General features: G+C 41.3%; 2 protein-coding genes across 2 annotated transcripts; one reads left to right on the forward strand and one right to left on the reverse strand.

Annotated features, from left to right (window-relative positions):
- Nucleotides 1-703: 703 nt before the first annotated feature.
- On the forward strand, nucleotides 704-8,466 carry rnf121 (ring finger protein 121). Its single transcript, XM_060056595.1, has 9 exons — nucleotides 704-840; nucleotides 1,576-1,613; nucleotides 3,183-3,324; nucleotides 3,475-3,629; nucleotides 3,773-3,880; nucleotides 5,131-5,251; nucleotides 5,834-5,967; nucleotides 6,284-6,385; nucleotides 7,943-8,466. Exons 1-9 carry the CDS (start codon nucleotides 763-765, stop codon nucleotides 8,061-8,063), a joined length of 999 nt encoding a protein of 332 aa, XP_059912578.1. The 5' UTR covers nucleotides 704-762; the 3' UTR covers nucleotides 8,064-8,466.
- A 2,823-nt stretch (nucleotides 8,467-11,289) lies between these two features.
- Nucleotides 11,290-15,355, reverse strand: nlrc3l1 (NLR family, CARD domain containing 3-like 1). The gene is made up of 6 exons (XM_060056574.1): nucleotides 14,922-15,355; nucleotides 14,473-14,562; nucleotides 14,239-14,313; nucleotides 14,022-14,130; nucleotides 13,689-13,929; nucleotides 11,290-13,557 (listed from the first exon to the last, which is right to left on the reverse strand). The coding sequence occupies exons 1-6, from the start codon at nucleotides 15,092-15,094 to the stop codon at nucleotides 11,990-11,992; spliced, it is 2,256 nt and encodes a 751-aa protein (XP_059912557.1). The 5' UTR covers nucleotides 15,095-15,355; the 3' UTR covers nucleotides 11,290-11,989.
- Nucleotides 15,356-16,918: the final 1,563 nt, after the last annotated feature.

Genomic DNA, 16,918 nt, shown 5'->3' on the forward strand with positions numbered 1-16,918 from the left:
AGGAGGCTTCTTTTCATATATAATATGATTTTATAAGAACATACAAATGACTTTGTGTGTGTGTGTGTGTGTGTGTGTGTGTGTGTGTGTGTGTGTGTGTGTGTGTGTGTGTGTGTGTGTGTGTGTGTGTGTGTGAGAGCGTGTGTTTGTGATTGTTGTAGTAGTGCTTGTTCGTGTGCGTGTGTGTGTGCATGCGTGCGGAGGCTGCTTCAGGGCCGAGGTCCTAGGTGCAGTTGCGCAGGCTCTTTTTCCTGAGGTAAGGTTCCTTACTGAGGTAGTAAGTATACATACCGAGTGTTGATTGTCCAATCATATGGCTGAAAGCGCGCTGCGCTACGTGCTAATTTGCATACATTTGAGTGAAGTTCAATTTCGGTTATATATATGCCATTTTTGATAAATTGTATTACAAATATATTTAAGTTATTTTTTATATACAAAGCCCCAATGTTTATTACAAATATGAATAATAAACTTTTTATTTTTAGATATAAATCCCCAATGTTTATTTTATTTATACATAATAAACATTGGGGCTTTATATATAAAAAATAACTTAAATGTATATGTATATATATATTTTGTATTTATGCAACTTTACACAAGTTAAATTATAGATCATGTAAAATATACTTTGTAAACGTGGTTGCTTCATCTATAAGAAGAAAAACACATCCACGTAGGAGACTTGATTTCTCAAGGCGGAACCTGATACTCACAGAGAAGCCAAAACACGGACAGCAAAAGGCTGCGCTCCCAAAAATGGCAGGAGTGTTTGAGGTGGAGGTTGATGGTGTAGAACACGACCATGGAGTGGGACATCACCATGAACCGAACCAGGTGAGTTGGCCCAAGGTGCACCCATAACCAGGGCGAGTTAAACGCCATGGATGTAATTGGAACGTCTTCCTAAAGTAGTTGTGTACATCCTGCCGGCACTCCGCACAGCCTGGTTAGCCTGAGCTATCATTAGCAGCTAGCGGCTGTTTTACCATCTGTCTTCTAATGACAGACGTACAATGTCTTCATGTGGTACATAAGGCAATTCATTAAACTCTTTGATCGAATTGTATACTTTGTAACTGCAAGACATGCCGACAACTTCTAAAATGAGGCGACTCATGAGAAGGGGATTGGCCAGTGAGTGGTCTAGTAGAGCTAGTCGACTTAGCTCTTCAGTCGAGTAGTACCACAGGAAATAAGGGGCTTTACTTCGCTGTCATTTATCAACGAGTTCGGTCTCCTTGGCGTTAAAATCATTTAATGAAAACTGTTTTGTTGCATGCATACTACTAAAATTAATAATCTATATACAAATTGCACATATGCATTTGTATTTATTTATTTATTGTTGTGACGTGACAATTGGCAGTTCAAAGGTCATGGGTCTTCACTCTTTGAAACAAGTCTTTATATTCAAAGCAATGTTGTATAAAATCGTGTGTAGTTATTTCCACCGCTGTTCTTCAAAGTAGAAATCTATCTAGTTGGCTATGCTATTTTAACTAGTTTTGCTGACACTGAGTTTGCCTGCCTATAATCATTTCTCTTTTCTTTTTTTTCCCGGCTGATCAGGTTGACCTCTCCAAACTTTCGCCAGAAGAGAAGTGGAGGTTAGTCAAGTAAAATAAGTTGTTTCTCGTGATGCCATCGGAAATACCTGATTAAAGTTATTTAAAATTGTTTATGTTTGCCTTTATTCAAAATTGTTGTGAAGGACTAGTGTTGCAGAAATTATTTTAATATCTTCAGTTTTAATCAGGATTAAGGGATTTGGCCTAGGTTGGCACAATAATGCAGTACAGAACCAATGAAAACATAGGGCAAATGAATAGTACAAGTTTGGCAATGGGTCACATTATTCTGAAGTCCTTACACTGCAATGAAAGCGTAAACTGCAATGGCTCAGAAAACGCAGCCATTGAGCTTTTTCTTTGGAAGGAGAATATTTGGGTGTTTTTTTTTTTTCATGTCACTGTCAACGTTCCCTTTTTACATATTTTTTTTATTTCGAAGCTTACCCAAACCCCTCTGAGGATAATTTGGATCTGACTGTGTAGCCAACATGGCACCACCCGCCCAGCCTATGGACAGGTGGTGCCATGGCTAATATTCAAATAAACAAATTTAAAGAAATAATAAAATCTCTTAATAAAATATCCTATAGCTAGGTCTGCTTTCTAAAGCCTCTTTCACACATAGTTCCCGGTTAATTACTGGATAACCTTTCAGGCATCACAAGAGATTTCACCATTCATGCACACAGCTATATACCCGAGCATTGACATCTTGCACCCTTTCACACATGGCACATAAATGCTGACATAGATGGGCCCGGGGAATGTCTAGCAGACGGCGGTAATGCAACAATGCAAGCACTTAGGAATGCAAGTCGCCATAAAACTAGCGGACTGGGAAGATTTGCCAATGTTGGAATCTGTCCAGTCCAGTCCTTCTTAGAAGAAGGGTCTTGATTGTGAACACGATTTTCATTATTGATAGCATTGGGGTGTTAGGATAAACAGTCGCTGATCAAAATCAGCACCCGTGGAGTCTTGTGATTGATTGGTCGCCCGCCCTATGGCTTTCCGTCTTACCGGAAATGTTACTGCTTTCATTCACAACACGGCCGTGCTGACAGCAACAGGGTAATATTACTAGGGCTTCAGCAGGCAAATGCCAGTGAAGATTTCCCAGAATACCTGCCCCTGGTGCCATTCACTCATGACCACATGCAGGAAATGTTCCGGAACATTGCACAGAAAGACAATGTGTGGAAGGTGCTTAACAAAATAAACTAGAACTACTGCTATATTGTCTCGAGAGCATAGGCCATGGTTTTATTGGTAGTAATTGTGCCCGTCTCCTGTCGCTCAATGGCTAGGCAAATCAGTTGGATGGTTAGTTTAGTTCACAGCATGGAACAAAATAAGTTGTTTGCTTACTTTTTTACAGTTCATGTCTCACCATTCACAATGCCCCTTAAAAGAGAAACAAAAAGAAAAAGGCCAGCCGGTAGCTTAAGAGGGAAGACAAGCTGCCGTCCAAGAGGACTGTATTGACTTTGAGTCATTCCAGATGATTAATAGTGAGGGCGACTCTACTTGGCTTGGTGGTCAAGATGGCTGTGGTGCTGGTGTTCCTGGTGACTGTTAACTCACTGTGTGCGGGTCTTTTTGCAGGGTGGAGCATGCAAGAATGCATGCCAAACACAAGGGCCACGAGGCCATGCATGCAGAGATGGTGCTCATTCTGATCGTCACCCTCGTCGTCGCGCAGCTAGTGCTTGTCCAATGGAAACAGAGGCACTCAAAGTCATACAACGTAAGGAAACACACACACACGCGTGCAATTACTCCTTAGATTGAGGTATAAAGGGTAGCTACACTATTTTGCTATAAACTCAGGTTTACCATTTGATTAAGAGAATACCCACTGTCTCGTCTAACGCTGACCTTCTCTGCGCCATCACAGCTGGTGACGCTGTTCCAGATGTGGGTGGTGCCGCTCTACTTCACCACCAAGCTCCACTGGTGGAGATTTCTCACCACGTGGTTCATATTCTCAGTGGTCACGGCGTTCGTCTCGTTCCGTGCCACTCGCAAGCCTCTCAACTGTACCACGCCCAGGTACATGCCCGCCGACACCCCACTCACACTCCAGCAACGCCCATGTTGCATGTAGACATGGGTTCAGCCCTACCCATGCCCTTTCCTAAGTGATGTCCTATTGTGATGATGGTTTAACGATTGGCTGTTTCTCTGTTCACCAGGTTGGTCTATAAGTGGTTCCTCCTGCTCTATAAGATCAGCTATGGTACGGGAATAGTCGGCTACACGGTCGTCATGTTTACCCTGTTTGGTATCAACTTGATTTTCAGGTATGTAACGTCACCCAACCTCTGCTTGATTTAAGGTGCATTGCTAACTAAATATAGCGACAAACATACCCACTGTTAATAAACTACAGTATGCTCATGCATCACAAAACCATGCCCATGGATTACTAAACTGTGCACATATTATTACCTAACCGTACTCGGTTTACTAGATTGATCTCGTTCCAAGATTAGTAAATCGTTCCCAGATAACTTGATCACATTTCAAATTTGCTTACTGGTCACACTGGTTTCCATTATGATGATTCCATCAGAGGTAGAAAACCCAATTCGCTCTGAATCCAAATTGATATCCATATTGCTGTGTGCACAATTATTGCTGTGTGCATAATTGTCAATTATGCAATGTTTCATTTATCGTGTGTTAATCTCGAAAAACAACAACCTGTTTTCATTGGATAAAACATGGGTGCACGATACAGCAGTTTGGTAATCTTTAGGTATGGTTTGGTAATCCCTGGCTTTGGTTTGGTAATCCCTAGGTATGATTTAATAATGTATAGTTATCCGTGGGTATAGAGATCGGTCGGTATCGGTTAGTAATCCATCTGTACGGTTTGGTAATCCTTCTGTTGAATCCATGAAGAGTTACCCAGGGATTTATTTTCTTCTATGTGACCCCAGGAATGATCTATAACAGTCATTCTGTATTTATAAGCCTGTGGTGTAACCCCCGCATTGAAGGCCGATAAGCTTAGCAATCGGTATGTTTCTGTAGATAGTGCTTATGACACCCCCTAGTGGAGCATGGCAATTACAATAAACATGCAGCAATTCATGCCCATTCAAGACCAATCATAGCTCTTAAAACAAGATGCCATTTGACCTGTCCTTAGCTAACCTACTATTAAGATCAGGTATTCCCTTCGTCAGCCATTATCTCTACCGGTGTGTACTCTGCCCCGCAGGTATACGATATGTGACGGTGACACAGTATTGGCATAAGGTATCGGATTCAGATAAGGCACAATAATTAAACCATTTTTTTATCCAGGCGATTGAACTGAAAACATGAGGAGAACTTGACTACACAATGTCCAAAGTATCACTTACAGAACAATTGAGCAATTCCAAAGGTGGATTTCTGCCAAGTTTATGAATATAGTCGACGTCACTGCATTCCCATAATTGTGTTCACACACCCAGCATTTCTGTAGTCTACTCTGAGGAATTGCTTCCAACAGCAAAGCAGTGGTTGTATTTATCTCTTATTGAACATGTGTTTTGTTCAGAATAAAGCCAGAAGATGCAATGGACTTTGGCGTGTCACTGCTGTTCTACGGGCTGTACTACGGCGTTTTGGGGCGAGACTTTGCCGAAATGTGTGCAGACTTCATGGCTTCAACAGTTGGGGTGAGAGGACTATAACACTGTGTTACAACTACTTGTTGGAGACAATTTTCATTATTTTTTTTAGATATAGATAATTAGATTGTGCCACCCGGTGGACGTATGTACACATTACAGGAAGTGAGGCTGATCCGCTGAAGAATCTGGTGTGCCTTTTTATAAATAGACACACATGAGTAGAGGGATCAGGGAGTTTCCATTGAATACTTGATCAAACTGTTGCTATGTTTCGTTTCATATCCTTAATCACAAGTTTCAGATCGTTTTTCCTAAATTTCATACATTGTAACATTTGGATTTCTTTGATATTTTCATACTGCCTAACAACGTGTGTTGTGTTCTATAGTCGTCGTAAACACTAAGGTTACCGACCTTGGCGCCTGTCATTAGGAACCCAATCCATCGTAGTCATTATTGAATAACCCTTCCCGTCCCGCTACGCCATCACCAAATTGAGTTGGCAATGCTTTTCGGCATCTACACAGTACCTCAATTGTCTCACCAGTTCGGTGTAATTGTCAAGAAATGGTTCATAATAACCCACAGTTAACAATTAACCGGCCCCATGTTGTTTCCACCTTCTAGTATTACAGCGCATCGGGGATGCCAACCAAGCACCTCTCAGACAACATCTGCGCGGTGTGTGGTCAGCAGATCCTGGTAGACGTCAGCGAGGAGGGCATCATCGAGAACACGTACAGATTGTCCTGCAACCATGTGTATCCTTCAATCTAAACGGACCAATGCGCTCTGTGGAAAGGTAAAGCTTCATTGTAAATGAGGGAATTTCCTGCAAATTATTATTTAATTCCTCCGAATATCAGTCTTGTGTTATACGGGAGACACTAATCAGTGTGTTTTTGTATGATTAATTTGTAAATGTGAACATCCTAACGTATTAATAGTTATGTAATGGATACACTTAACAAAATAATTCATTCTTTATCTTATCATAGTTTGTTTACGTATGCATCAGTTCCGTTTTCCGAAGTTGACCTTTATTTGGCAGGAAGTCGACCTTAAATCACTCTTTAGATTCCATGAGTTCTGCATAAGAGGCTGGTGCATTGTGGGAAAGAAGCAGACTTGCCCGTACTGTAAAGAGAAGGTGGACCTGAAGAGGATGTTCAGCAACCCGTATCCTTTCAATGTTTGCTCGTATTTTCAATCACAGCCCTTCATCTACAACATCCATCTACAGATATCATGGTTATATATTGTCAATACTGCCTCATGACGAATGAGTGACTTGAGGCTGTCCTTCACCTGCGCTATTAACACACCTGCTGGTTTCAACACCTTGTGTGTCTGTTGATGATCACTGTGGTGAATGTGCTTGAATAATTTAAAATTAATGATCCGTATAATGTGCTCAGCTTTTGAGTCATTTGCAGGTCGTGATGTAGACTTGGAAGCAATGATCCACAAAAAAAAGGTATACCTTTAAAAAATATATATATATTCTTTCAAAGCAATATATCAGCCTGCAAGTTTTTTTCCCCAATAGCATAGATGTCAGGCAAAATGTAATGTGAAGCCAGTTCAGACTGGACACCACTTTTTCCCAAGTGTTGCTGAGGCGTGCCTAGATACGGCTCGTCTCTGGTGTCTCTGTTGGCTGCACGTGACTAGTGGGTCTGGTTTTGGTCTGTAAATGTCAAGGCAGCTCGTGATCAGGCAGAGGTGAGTTCCTCTTTCTTTTTGTGGCTCCAACTAATTTTGACGCCTCAGGTTCCCATGGCAGCCAACGTGTCCAAATGCGCGTTGTACGCAAATAAACAAGACATCGATGACGTCTCGACCTATTGTCCGTCGTGTTTCCCGTTTCTAATTATAGTTCAGGGGGCATGGCATGGCAGGGCAGAGCAGTGGCTAGGCTGTTTGGCCTTGAACCTGAGAGGCACAGGGTTCAATCCTTATTGTCCACTGTAAGCCTTGCGTAAGCTGCCCCCACAGCTGGATCTACGTTTTGTCAAACGCACGTAAGCGCATACAAACTGCCCTGGCTGCATAATCTTTTCCAATAGTGCTCTCAATCAAATTCACACATTTTTGTGTTGTCTTGCCGCTGCTCACGGAGACGAATAGGCCTGCAGTTAGAATTCTTGGTTGTTAAATTGCCGTTTTTTTTTATTTTCTTTCTATCGCTGAGTACCACTGGTTGCAATGGACTGCCTCATTTGGGAAAGAGTGATATTTGTGTTCAGTTGTTCATCTCGTTCTATGCAGATTAATCAAACTGGGAATTGAGCTCTGAATTTCTATTCAGAGGTGAATGCTAAGGCTGCGTTCCAATCAGTAGAGTACCTCCTCTTACACGTATCGCCACTTATTGAAATGTTTCTATTTCCTTTTGAATTGAGAATTATCAGACTGCCTAAAACGCAATCATCATCTCCGCTCAGAATTCATGTCTGTAAGCATGCATAGGGGCAAGTAACATAATCAAAAAATCTAAAATGTAAATGTTTGTGGGCACTATCCTTCAATAGACGATAACCTCGCCAATTGCCCAATTCTTAAACGCACCTCCACTGATGCAGCAGGTGAGAAAACAACATAGACGTCTCAACATAGACGCGTCAAGAATTGACGTGGGTTCTTAACAAACCGATCAAATCCTTTACCCCCTACCTGCTTTTTTGTGACCTGTATGTATCCGAATGTTTTTTTATTCCTTAACCCATTTCTAAGCTGGGAGAGACCGCACGTAATGTATGGACAGCTTCTGGACTGGCTTCGGTACCTTGTCGCCTGGCAACCGGTTATTATAGGACTTGTCCAAGGAATCAACTATATCCTTGGCCTTGAATGATTTTTATTTTTATGATTTTTGGGTGGCAAGATGGACACACAAGATGGAAAAAGAGGAAAATGCGCTGGCTTGCTGGACCTAGCAGCCGAACTAGAACTCAAAAACAAGATTTTCAATGTGTCTAGATATGTACCTTTTTGTATGTATCTATAGGCACAACATATCCGTATTTACAGTTTATTTGAATTTTACTAGTAACATGAATTTGGATGTCTGTCTCAGATTATTAGAAATATTTTCTGAACACATCGCACATCAAATAAACTTGAATGGTTATTGGTTGGTTGATATGCAGGATCGCTTGTTTTAAATGGAGAGGTGCTTTTCCCACACCGAAAGTATGTCTTAAGTACTGTTAATGCATTGGGTTTCAACAATAAATACTAAATGATCTTACTGATAACCCCCCCCTGCCCCCTTACACTTTTTTTCTGAACTATGCCTAACTATATTAATCACTAAGTGAAATTCAACTTCCAAACATTTTCTGATGATATTGTGAATATCGTGTATCTCGTACTTGGATACAATATTTAATTTAATTTATAGTGAGGTTGCGTCCTCTCCCCTTTTGTGCTCAAATATCATTTGTGTAGTAGCAGTTAGGCTTTGTTCTCTCTGCTGTCTCCTTTTTGACTTTTCTTGTTTTCTTCACAATCGAATTAGAATTTCCATATGATTTTATAAGGATGAGGAAGACATAACACTAATGAAAATGGTACGGTGGTTCTCCTCTCCTTTAATCTTGTCGTTCAGCCTTTTACTTTTAGTGTCACAATTGCCATATCCCCTATGTAGTTCTTACTGGTTAATAATTGGATTCGTGGAAGACCTTTTTAAAAATTGTACTTCGACATAGCTGTCGGATATTATGCAGAGTGCCAGTCTTATTTGTTTTAATATTTTGCACTGTGTGCTGCACACTTTTCCAATATTTGAGGGGTTGACTTGGAAGTGGTCCTAACGCTTCTTCATGTGGTCTGAGATGATCACTGTTATTCCTCTGAAGGGGACACGGTTCCCTTTGTAACTGCAGCACAGAATACCGTATTCAAGAAGAACTGGACGGATGGTGGATTGGCATATACATTTATTTATCTATTCAGTCGTCACCCTTTGTTTTCATGAATATTTGTTAATAAATGTCACCCGGTGTACAAATATATTGAACCGAGTCTTTTGTGTAAGGACAACGCTACAAAGCATATGAGACGGGTTATGGGGGATTTGCTATGCCCTGTTACAGCTGTCCCCGAACAAAGAAAAAACTAGATCCCCAACATAAACAAATTTAAATTGTATAAAAATACCTTAGTTTATTAAATGATCACTGTTCATTTGCACGGATGTAAATTAACTCGACACTTGCCACAACTGGGATTTGGAAGGGTTCAATCAGTGTGGATTGAATCTCATCCAGTTAGATTTAATGTTTAAACTTTTTTTGAGTAAATGTGATCTATCCATTAAATATTTTTCTTGCATTACAATTTGATGGCTACCCCCTTTGTCATGTATGTATGGTACTATTACATACATTTTGCAACCTGTACATATTTCATAAAATCACCAATGTTTTAGTAGTTGACACATTGAACTATATAATACAGCCATTGGCTATTGACTGTTTTTTTATTTATTGGAAAATTTGTTTTCCAGTAAATAAACACAAAACGTTAACAACCATGCCATTACGGTCATCCCAAACATAACGCAGTTAGAATTCCCCTACGTGTAGATCCGTGGGTGTAGGGGAAGTGACTTGTGTATATAAAGCACAACTGATTGTAAGAGGAACACCAAGCCAACATGAAGCAGCCACATGTTATAGGTAATCTCTTGTTTTTAACCTTTTCGTTTTTGGTGGCCCATTAGTCTTTAATTAACATTTTGTCTCTTATCCTCAGCTCTGCTGCTTTGCCTCCTGTCTTCGGATGACTCCCTTGGTGAGTTGTACAGATGACTAATCTCAGATTCTATGTAATATGTCATATTAACGTTAATAACATTTCAACAGCAAAATCTCCTGAGATAATTGGTCCAGTCCGCACCCGAACAAGAGCTCGTCTAGGTAATCTAGACAGGCTATGCTATGCTCCCTTCAATGAAACAGTGCTACGTTTATGTGTCATAATATTCGATGACATAGAGCATTTTAAATATAGTCTCTGAAGAAAGTTTAATGTATTTTTTTGTGTTTTGTTTTTTGCGTTTACTCGACAGGGAGGACGTTGGTTCTCACCTGCATGGCGAACCCCCATGGTGATAGCGACCTGACCGTGATCTACTGGCTGGTCAACGGCTCCTTCCCCGAGGCTCTGAGCACCTCCAGGATATCAGAGATGGACGAGTGAGTGGGGTGGAGGGTTTTATAACTTTTATGCATAGCCTAGGCCTACTTATTTATTTATTTTTAGGAGAGACTTTAAACAGATACAATATTGTTTATTGTTTGTTTACTGTTAAGATCGTGCGTAATGAATACCAAGACAAATTCCTAATGTGTAAATGTATTTGGCAATAAACCTTTTCTGATTCTGATTAGTTGAAACACTTCAAATATTAACTGTAGCCTGTCATATGTGCAGTTAAATTGTGTTTCAGTTAGCGTTTCAAAGAACACGTAGGTTTTGGCTTTATTGACTGCACTGCAATACATACTTTGTCATTGTTTATTGACTGTAGAGCAATACATCATATTATGGGTAGTAGCTCTAATAATGAAGATGGACTTGTTGCAGATCCACCTCTTCAAATGGTACAGTCCAGCGGAATCTGAAGCTGAAAAATGTGACGACTGAGGACTTGTGCTCTACTTATGTTTGTGTGGTGATGAATCCTGAAGGGATCGCCAAAAAGCATGTCACTTTACGAACACACAGAAAAAAAATGAGGATTAAGAAACACTTCAGTAAGCAATCTGGATAAAAACTTTACATGTATAACTTTACTGTATAACCTTGTGAACATTATGTTTATTTGTTACTGTGTTAAGCTAATTTGTAGTGGTTCAGTTGAAAACAGGTTAGACTTGTTTCGTATAATATCTTTAGGAATGCGTTTGATTAAACAACTTGATCTGTTTTATTTTCCTAAAAGGGTATCCCAAAACGAAATATTAAGTTGGGCTCTTCTTTCTGTTCATCAAACCAAAATATGTATAAAATGTGACATCATATGAAATGTGGTGCATAAAGCCATATTATAATAAAGAAGTTAATAACAAAACAGTAGTGAAAATGATTTATTGCATAGTGATATAACATCTGCAATCAAGTTATATTATATTTGGGTGGGTTTTTATGTAGGCCTATGCATTTCCATGGGGAATTAGGGAGTATTATGACTTATAAATGATCAACCAAATAAAAACAATGCTGTAGCTCTAAATTTTTGGCTGAATCCGAATACTCATACTTGACTGCTATATAGTATGCATTTTGTAGTACGCCACAAATATAGCGCGTCCGAATGCTCAGTACGCATTGTGTAGTACGGAAAACGTTTCCGAATCCGTACTACCGCCACAGTAAACAACGGAGTTCACTACGCTATCCCACAATGCAGATGCAGCAAACCGGAGTCTGGTAACGAACGAAGAAGAGATGGCTGACCCGACACCACCAGAAAGACGTCGTAGAAAGCGGCGAAAAAAGAGACATTAAAAAAAGTAAAATAAATAATTAAGTAAAAAGAGACTTTTAATTTAATAGCAACGATGACAAGACGGAAAACAGGTAACTTATCAAGGTAATTTTGCCTGCGTCTGAGGGGAGATACGTAATCTCCAAACATCCGGTGGAGTTTCGGCGGTGTTCGGAGGCGTTCTACGCATAGCTGTAGACCGTACTACACAGTCAAGTGTGGTACGGTCAAGTAGTAGACACTGAACAGAAATAGTATGGACTAAGTATTCGGATTCAGCCTTAGTTTTCCGCGGTCAGTTCATCCAGACAGGACTGCAAGAGCGCTCTAGTTTCAGGATGATTCTGAAGCTTTTCACTCATCTTCTTCTTAATAAGAGCAACAGTGTCCTTAACGACAGATGGCCAATTCTCTGTAGAACCGATGAAATGTTTGAGAAGCTCAACATTGCTCTTTGACGCCATGCCAAAGAGAAAACGCAGGAAAAGGTTAAATCTCCCATCCTCACAGAGTATGGTCCTTTCTAAAGCACTTGAGTAAACCGGTTTACTGTTCTTTAAGTCCTGGGTTTGCTTTCTTTTTGATGATTCCTTGAAGACACTCATTCCCTGGTTCCTGAACTCTAGAAAAACATACAGGGCGGCCATGTACTCCTGAACGGTGGAGTGAATAAAGCAGTGGACCGTCTCACTATACATGACAAACTGTTTGACCGTAAACTCTGTGCACAAGCCGCTATTGACCACCGCCTCGTCCATGGCCCCCCCAATGCCCGCTTTCTGGTGGGCCTCGGAGATCTTCACCTGTCCCTGTTCCAGCGCGAGCCATGCCGTCTTGCCCAGGCCTACCAGGAAATTTCTCTCCTCGCTGGGGCTGCGAGCTGGCGCTCTGAAACGTCGCTTGGACAGGAGCGCGAGAAGAAGCTGGGTGTAGATGGGTGTGATGCTTTTGGGTAGATCCCCCCTCTGCCCGGTAAACCTACGCTCCCACAATTGGCTCAACACCGAGCAGAACAGGGGCAGGTGGCACATGATGTGGAGGGTCTTGCACGAGTTGACATAGTCAATCACCCGACCTGCGTGTACAGGGTCCGTAAACCTCCTCTTGAAGTATTCCACCTTCTGGTCATCCGTAAAGCCCCATACCTCCGCTACTTGATGCACGCCCTCCGACGGCATGCACTTTGATCTTAGAGGCCGGGACGTGACCCAGAGCAGGCCGCTGAAGAACAGGTTCCCTCGGAGGAAGTTGACCAACAACACATTGAAGGATGTGGCTTCCTTGAAGTCGCACCAGATCTCTGTGTATTGGAAGTCGAGCTCCTGGGTGTACTCATCGAGACCGTCCAAGACAAACAGCACATGTCCACCGACCGCGCATATGTCCTTCAACTTTTTGGTTTCTGGGTAGAGCTGGTTTAGTAGGTGCCGCATGCTGATCTCCGATCCCTGGAAGGCATTGAGCTCTCTGAAGGGCAGCGGGAAGAGAAAAGAGATGTGCTGGTGGGACCGCTCCTCAGCCCAGTCCAGGATGAACTTCTGTACGGCCATGGACTTTCCTGTTCCTGCCATGCCGGTCATCAGGAGAGCCTTCAAACATTTCTCCTCGATCCAATTGCTGCCGAAGATATCTTGAGATGAGATGGTGGGTTCTGGTTTGTGATAAGAGTTTAATTTTTCTATGTTCCTGTATTCGTGCTGAATATTGGGTCCATTGTCCAACCCTTTGGTCATGTGGAGGTCGGTGAATATGTCGTGGAAGAGCTTCTTCTCTCCCTGTATCGCTGAGTCGTCCTGAACGTCCCTGTATTTACACTTCAGATTCTGTCTCAGCTCAAAACGTACTTCATCTACAAAGAAATCAGAAAATTAGATTTTAATTTGAACGTCCAATATGAAGGCACATTTAGAATTATTGATAAGGGATTTAAGAATGATTTTGATTTCAAGACATCAGAGGAATAAAATGGGATGTACATACTTTGAACGCATAACTCCTGGAGGTTATGAACAAGCTGCTCCTGCCCCATCTCCTCCAGAAGGTTTTTGACTATCTGCAGAGAGCCCTGGATGTTGAAAGACCCAAGCATGCGGTCCACTAGGTCCAGCAAGTCCATGCTTTGGGGAGAAGCAATGAGCGATTGTGGGTAACTCCTCCACAGAGTTTCTTTGAAGTGCCTCAGATGCCCCTCTGGCATCTTCTCAAGTGTTTCACGGATAGCCTGTTGACAAAAATAGCATACACAAACCAAATTATTATTTAAAAATAATAAAAATGAATGATTATTCGACAGATGCAGAAATGAAGAGTCACCTGGAAGGTAAACGCAAAAGTCATCGAGGGGTGTGGCGGTTCAGTGAAGTCGCTGAGAAGAGGAGGTTTTTTAGGATGCCCACACACGGGATGTGCTTTGCTTCCGATCCTAGTGCACGATTACACAACGGCGGGGAAAGGGTTAAATGCATGATTTCAAGGTGGCGCATAGCAAAAACATATTACATGTTGTGGTATGTCCCAAGGTCATCTTTACTTGCGTGTGGTCTTCTCACAATCACTGTTGAAGGAGTAGTCGCTAGAGAAAGAACCGTTGCTCTCCAGGAGAACTCTGAAGACACACACATTCAATGCAATCATTATCATGTAAATGAACAGTACCCCTTCAACTTAAAAACACATCCAGTTGTGTTTAGATGTATGTTTATGCAATTCATATATTTGTGCTTCATCCATAACAAAACTTCAATGTCTCGTTCTTTTGTTTCACCTTGATTCATCTTGGTCCTCCATTGACTGTTCTCGGTTCCTTTCCTCGTCGCTCCCCATAGAAGTATAGCTCAGAACTGCCGCCTGGCACCTTTAGAAATCATTAAAAAAATATGCGTGTTCATTATTTGAAGGAATAGCTTCGATGCGCAACCACATCTTTGTGCTTAAGTATTCACTAAATGCTATTTCTTATTAGAAATAAACAAATTGTGTTGGATAATTAAACGCAGCATAAAATATTTGAGATAAGAATCTTACTAGTAGGCCTACCAAACGACCAGTACACATCCTGATCATGGGAGTCCCATGATCAGCATGTGAGCTGGTCCTTGAAGGACCCAAAACAAAATATAACTTAGTCAGAAGTGTTCCAACCATTTTTAAATAAAAAAGGTATCCAACCCAAACTTCTAATCAGAGTAATAAAGTAGTAACATCTCGTCTCACCACCATTGGGCACCATCTCCGGGTGAAGACTCCTGCCCCAGATCCAGAGAAGCTCTCCTCTCAGGGATGTAGTATAGGTCATCATCATTTCCCCCCTCATTGGAATCCCCTCCACGCCCCGACACGCCTTCCCCAAAGGGAAGACTGTCCGAGTCCGTATCACCCAGTTCCATAATTTTATTTTTCAGTGACACGCAGTAATGTTCCTGTTCAACGGCAGAATGACAAGGGAAGGTTGTCTGCAGTGAAATACAAACAACACAGCCCTGGTTATTATCTTAAGCCAATGATCCAATGTTTACCCATTACGCACGCGTAACCAATGAAAAGTACTCTAAATGTGTGATATTTTAGACGCAGAAACAAATCGAAACTCGGTTTCGGCTAATCAGTTGCACCCTTAACTTCCTAGTTCACTTGTCTTTCTTGGGTCAGATAGTAGAGCAGCCTTAACTGCACACCGCCACCCACAGCAGGGAGGCTGCAGTTCATGATCAACGCCTATCTTGTTATTTCTGGGCCGTGGGAATAGATATATCGATGTGAAATAGAAAGCGCGCCAAGGGTTGGTGTGTTTGTGATGCCTCGTACATCTGGCAAGAGAATAAACAACAACCTGTTTACCACCTCAAGTGTATTATTCTATCCTATCCCCAGTCAGATTTGTGCGTGTGCGTGTGTGTGTGTGTGTGTGTGTGTGTGTGTGTGTGTGTGTGTGTGTGTGTGTGTGTGTGTGTGTGTGTGTGTGTGTGTGTGTGTGTGTGTGTGTGTGTGTGTGTGTGTGTATAGTGTATATGTGTAAGGTCGGCCTCACTTGTATCATTTGCAATAACTTGAATGGAACTCTAGACATTTGGGGATAGCATAGGAGTCAGGTAGCTATTTAAAGCTATAATAAACCGCGTATTTCGTTTATTTCGATAAAGCATTACGAAAAAGTTTGCATGCACAATAAAGCATACACATACATTTGTGTGTGTGTGTGTGTGTGTGTGTGTGTGTGTGTGTGTGTGTGTGTGTGTGTGTGTGTGTGTGTGTGTGTGTGTGTGTGTGTGTGTGTGTGTGTGTGTGTGGGGGGGGGGGGGTATCTAGTTTGTATCTGTATCTCACCTGTTCAAACTCGCACACAACGTCTAACTGATCACTGTTTTGATTGTTTGTTTGTTTTGTTTTGTCTTGTTTTTGTTTTATTTATTTTTATTTATTATATTTACTTATTTATTTATTTATTTATTTATTTATTTTTATTTATTTATTTTCCACAATGTGTTGTTCTTTAAACGATTTATGATGACTATATGCTCTGTGAGGTGACCATGGGTGTCTTGAAAGGCGCCTCTAAATTAAATGTATTATTATTATTATTATCTATATTAAGTTAATCTTTGGTGTGTGTCTATTTGGTGTGTTTGTCTTTATGGTGTGTCTCTATATGGTGTGTAACTATGGTGTGTGCGTATCTATATATGGTGTATACTATGGTGTGTGCGTGTATATATATATATGGTTTGTATCTGTCGTTTGTGTGTGCATATGGTTTGTATCTATATGTTGTGTGTATCAATATTGTGTGTGAATCTATATGTGTGTATCTGTGGTGTGTGCGTGCATATGGTGTGAATCTATATGGTGCATTGTGTCTGTATGGTGTGTGTCTGTATGGTGTGTGTGTGTGTGTGTGTGTGTCACTCTCACACACACACACACACACACACACACACACACACACACACACACACACACACACACACACACACACACACACACACACACACACACTCACTCGCGCACACAGTAAGGTGAATTGAATGAAGACTTTTTCGTTTTGAAGTTTGAATCTAAATCAGTCAAATCAGTCTCATCCCTTTAATTAAATAGAGGGAGGTCATTTAAGATCAAACACAGAGCTGAATTAGCCTCTCACTGTTACCAAGAAGACCACAGGGTGCCGAACCTGCATTGAGTTTTACTAATTAGCTATCCTGCCGCAGCTCGCC

The sequence above is a fragment of the Gadus macrocephalus genome, chromosome 7 (assembly GCF_031168955.1).
Source record: "Gadus macrocephalus chromosome 7, ASM3116895v1".
In the NCBI taxonomy this organism is placed as follows: domain Eukaryota; kingdom Metazoa; phylum Chordata; class Actinopteri; order Gadiformes; family Gadidae; genus Gadus; species Gadus macrocephalus.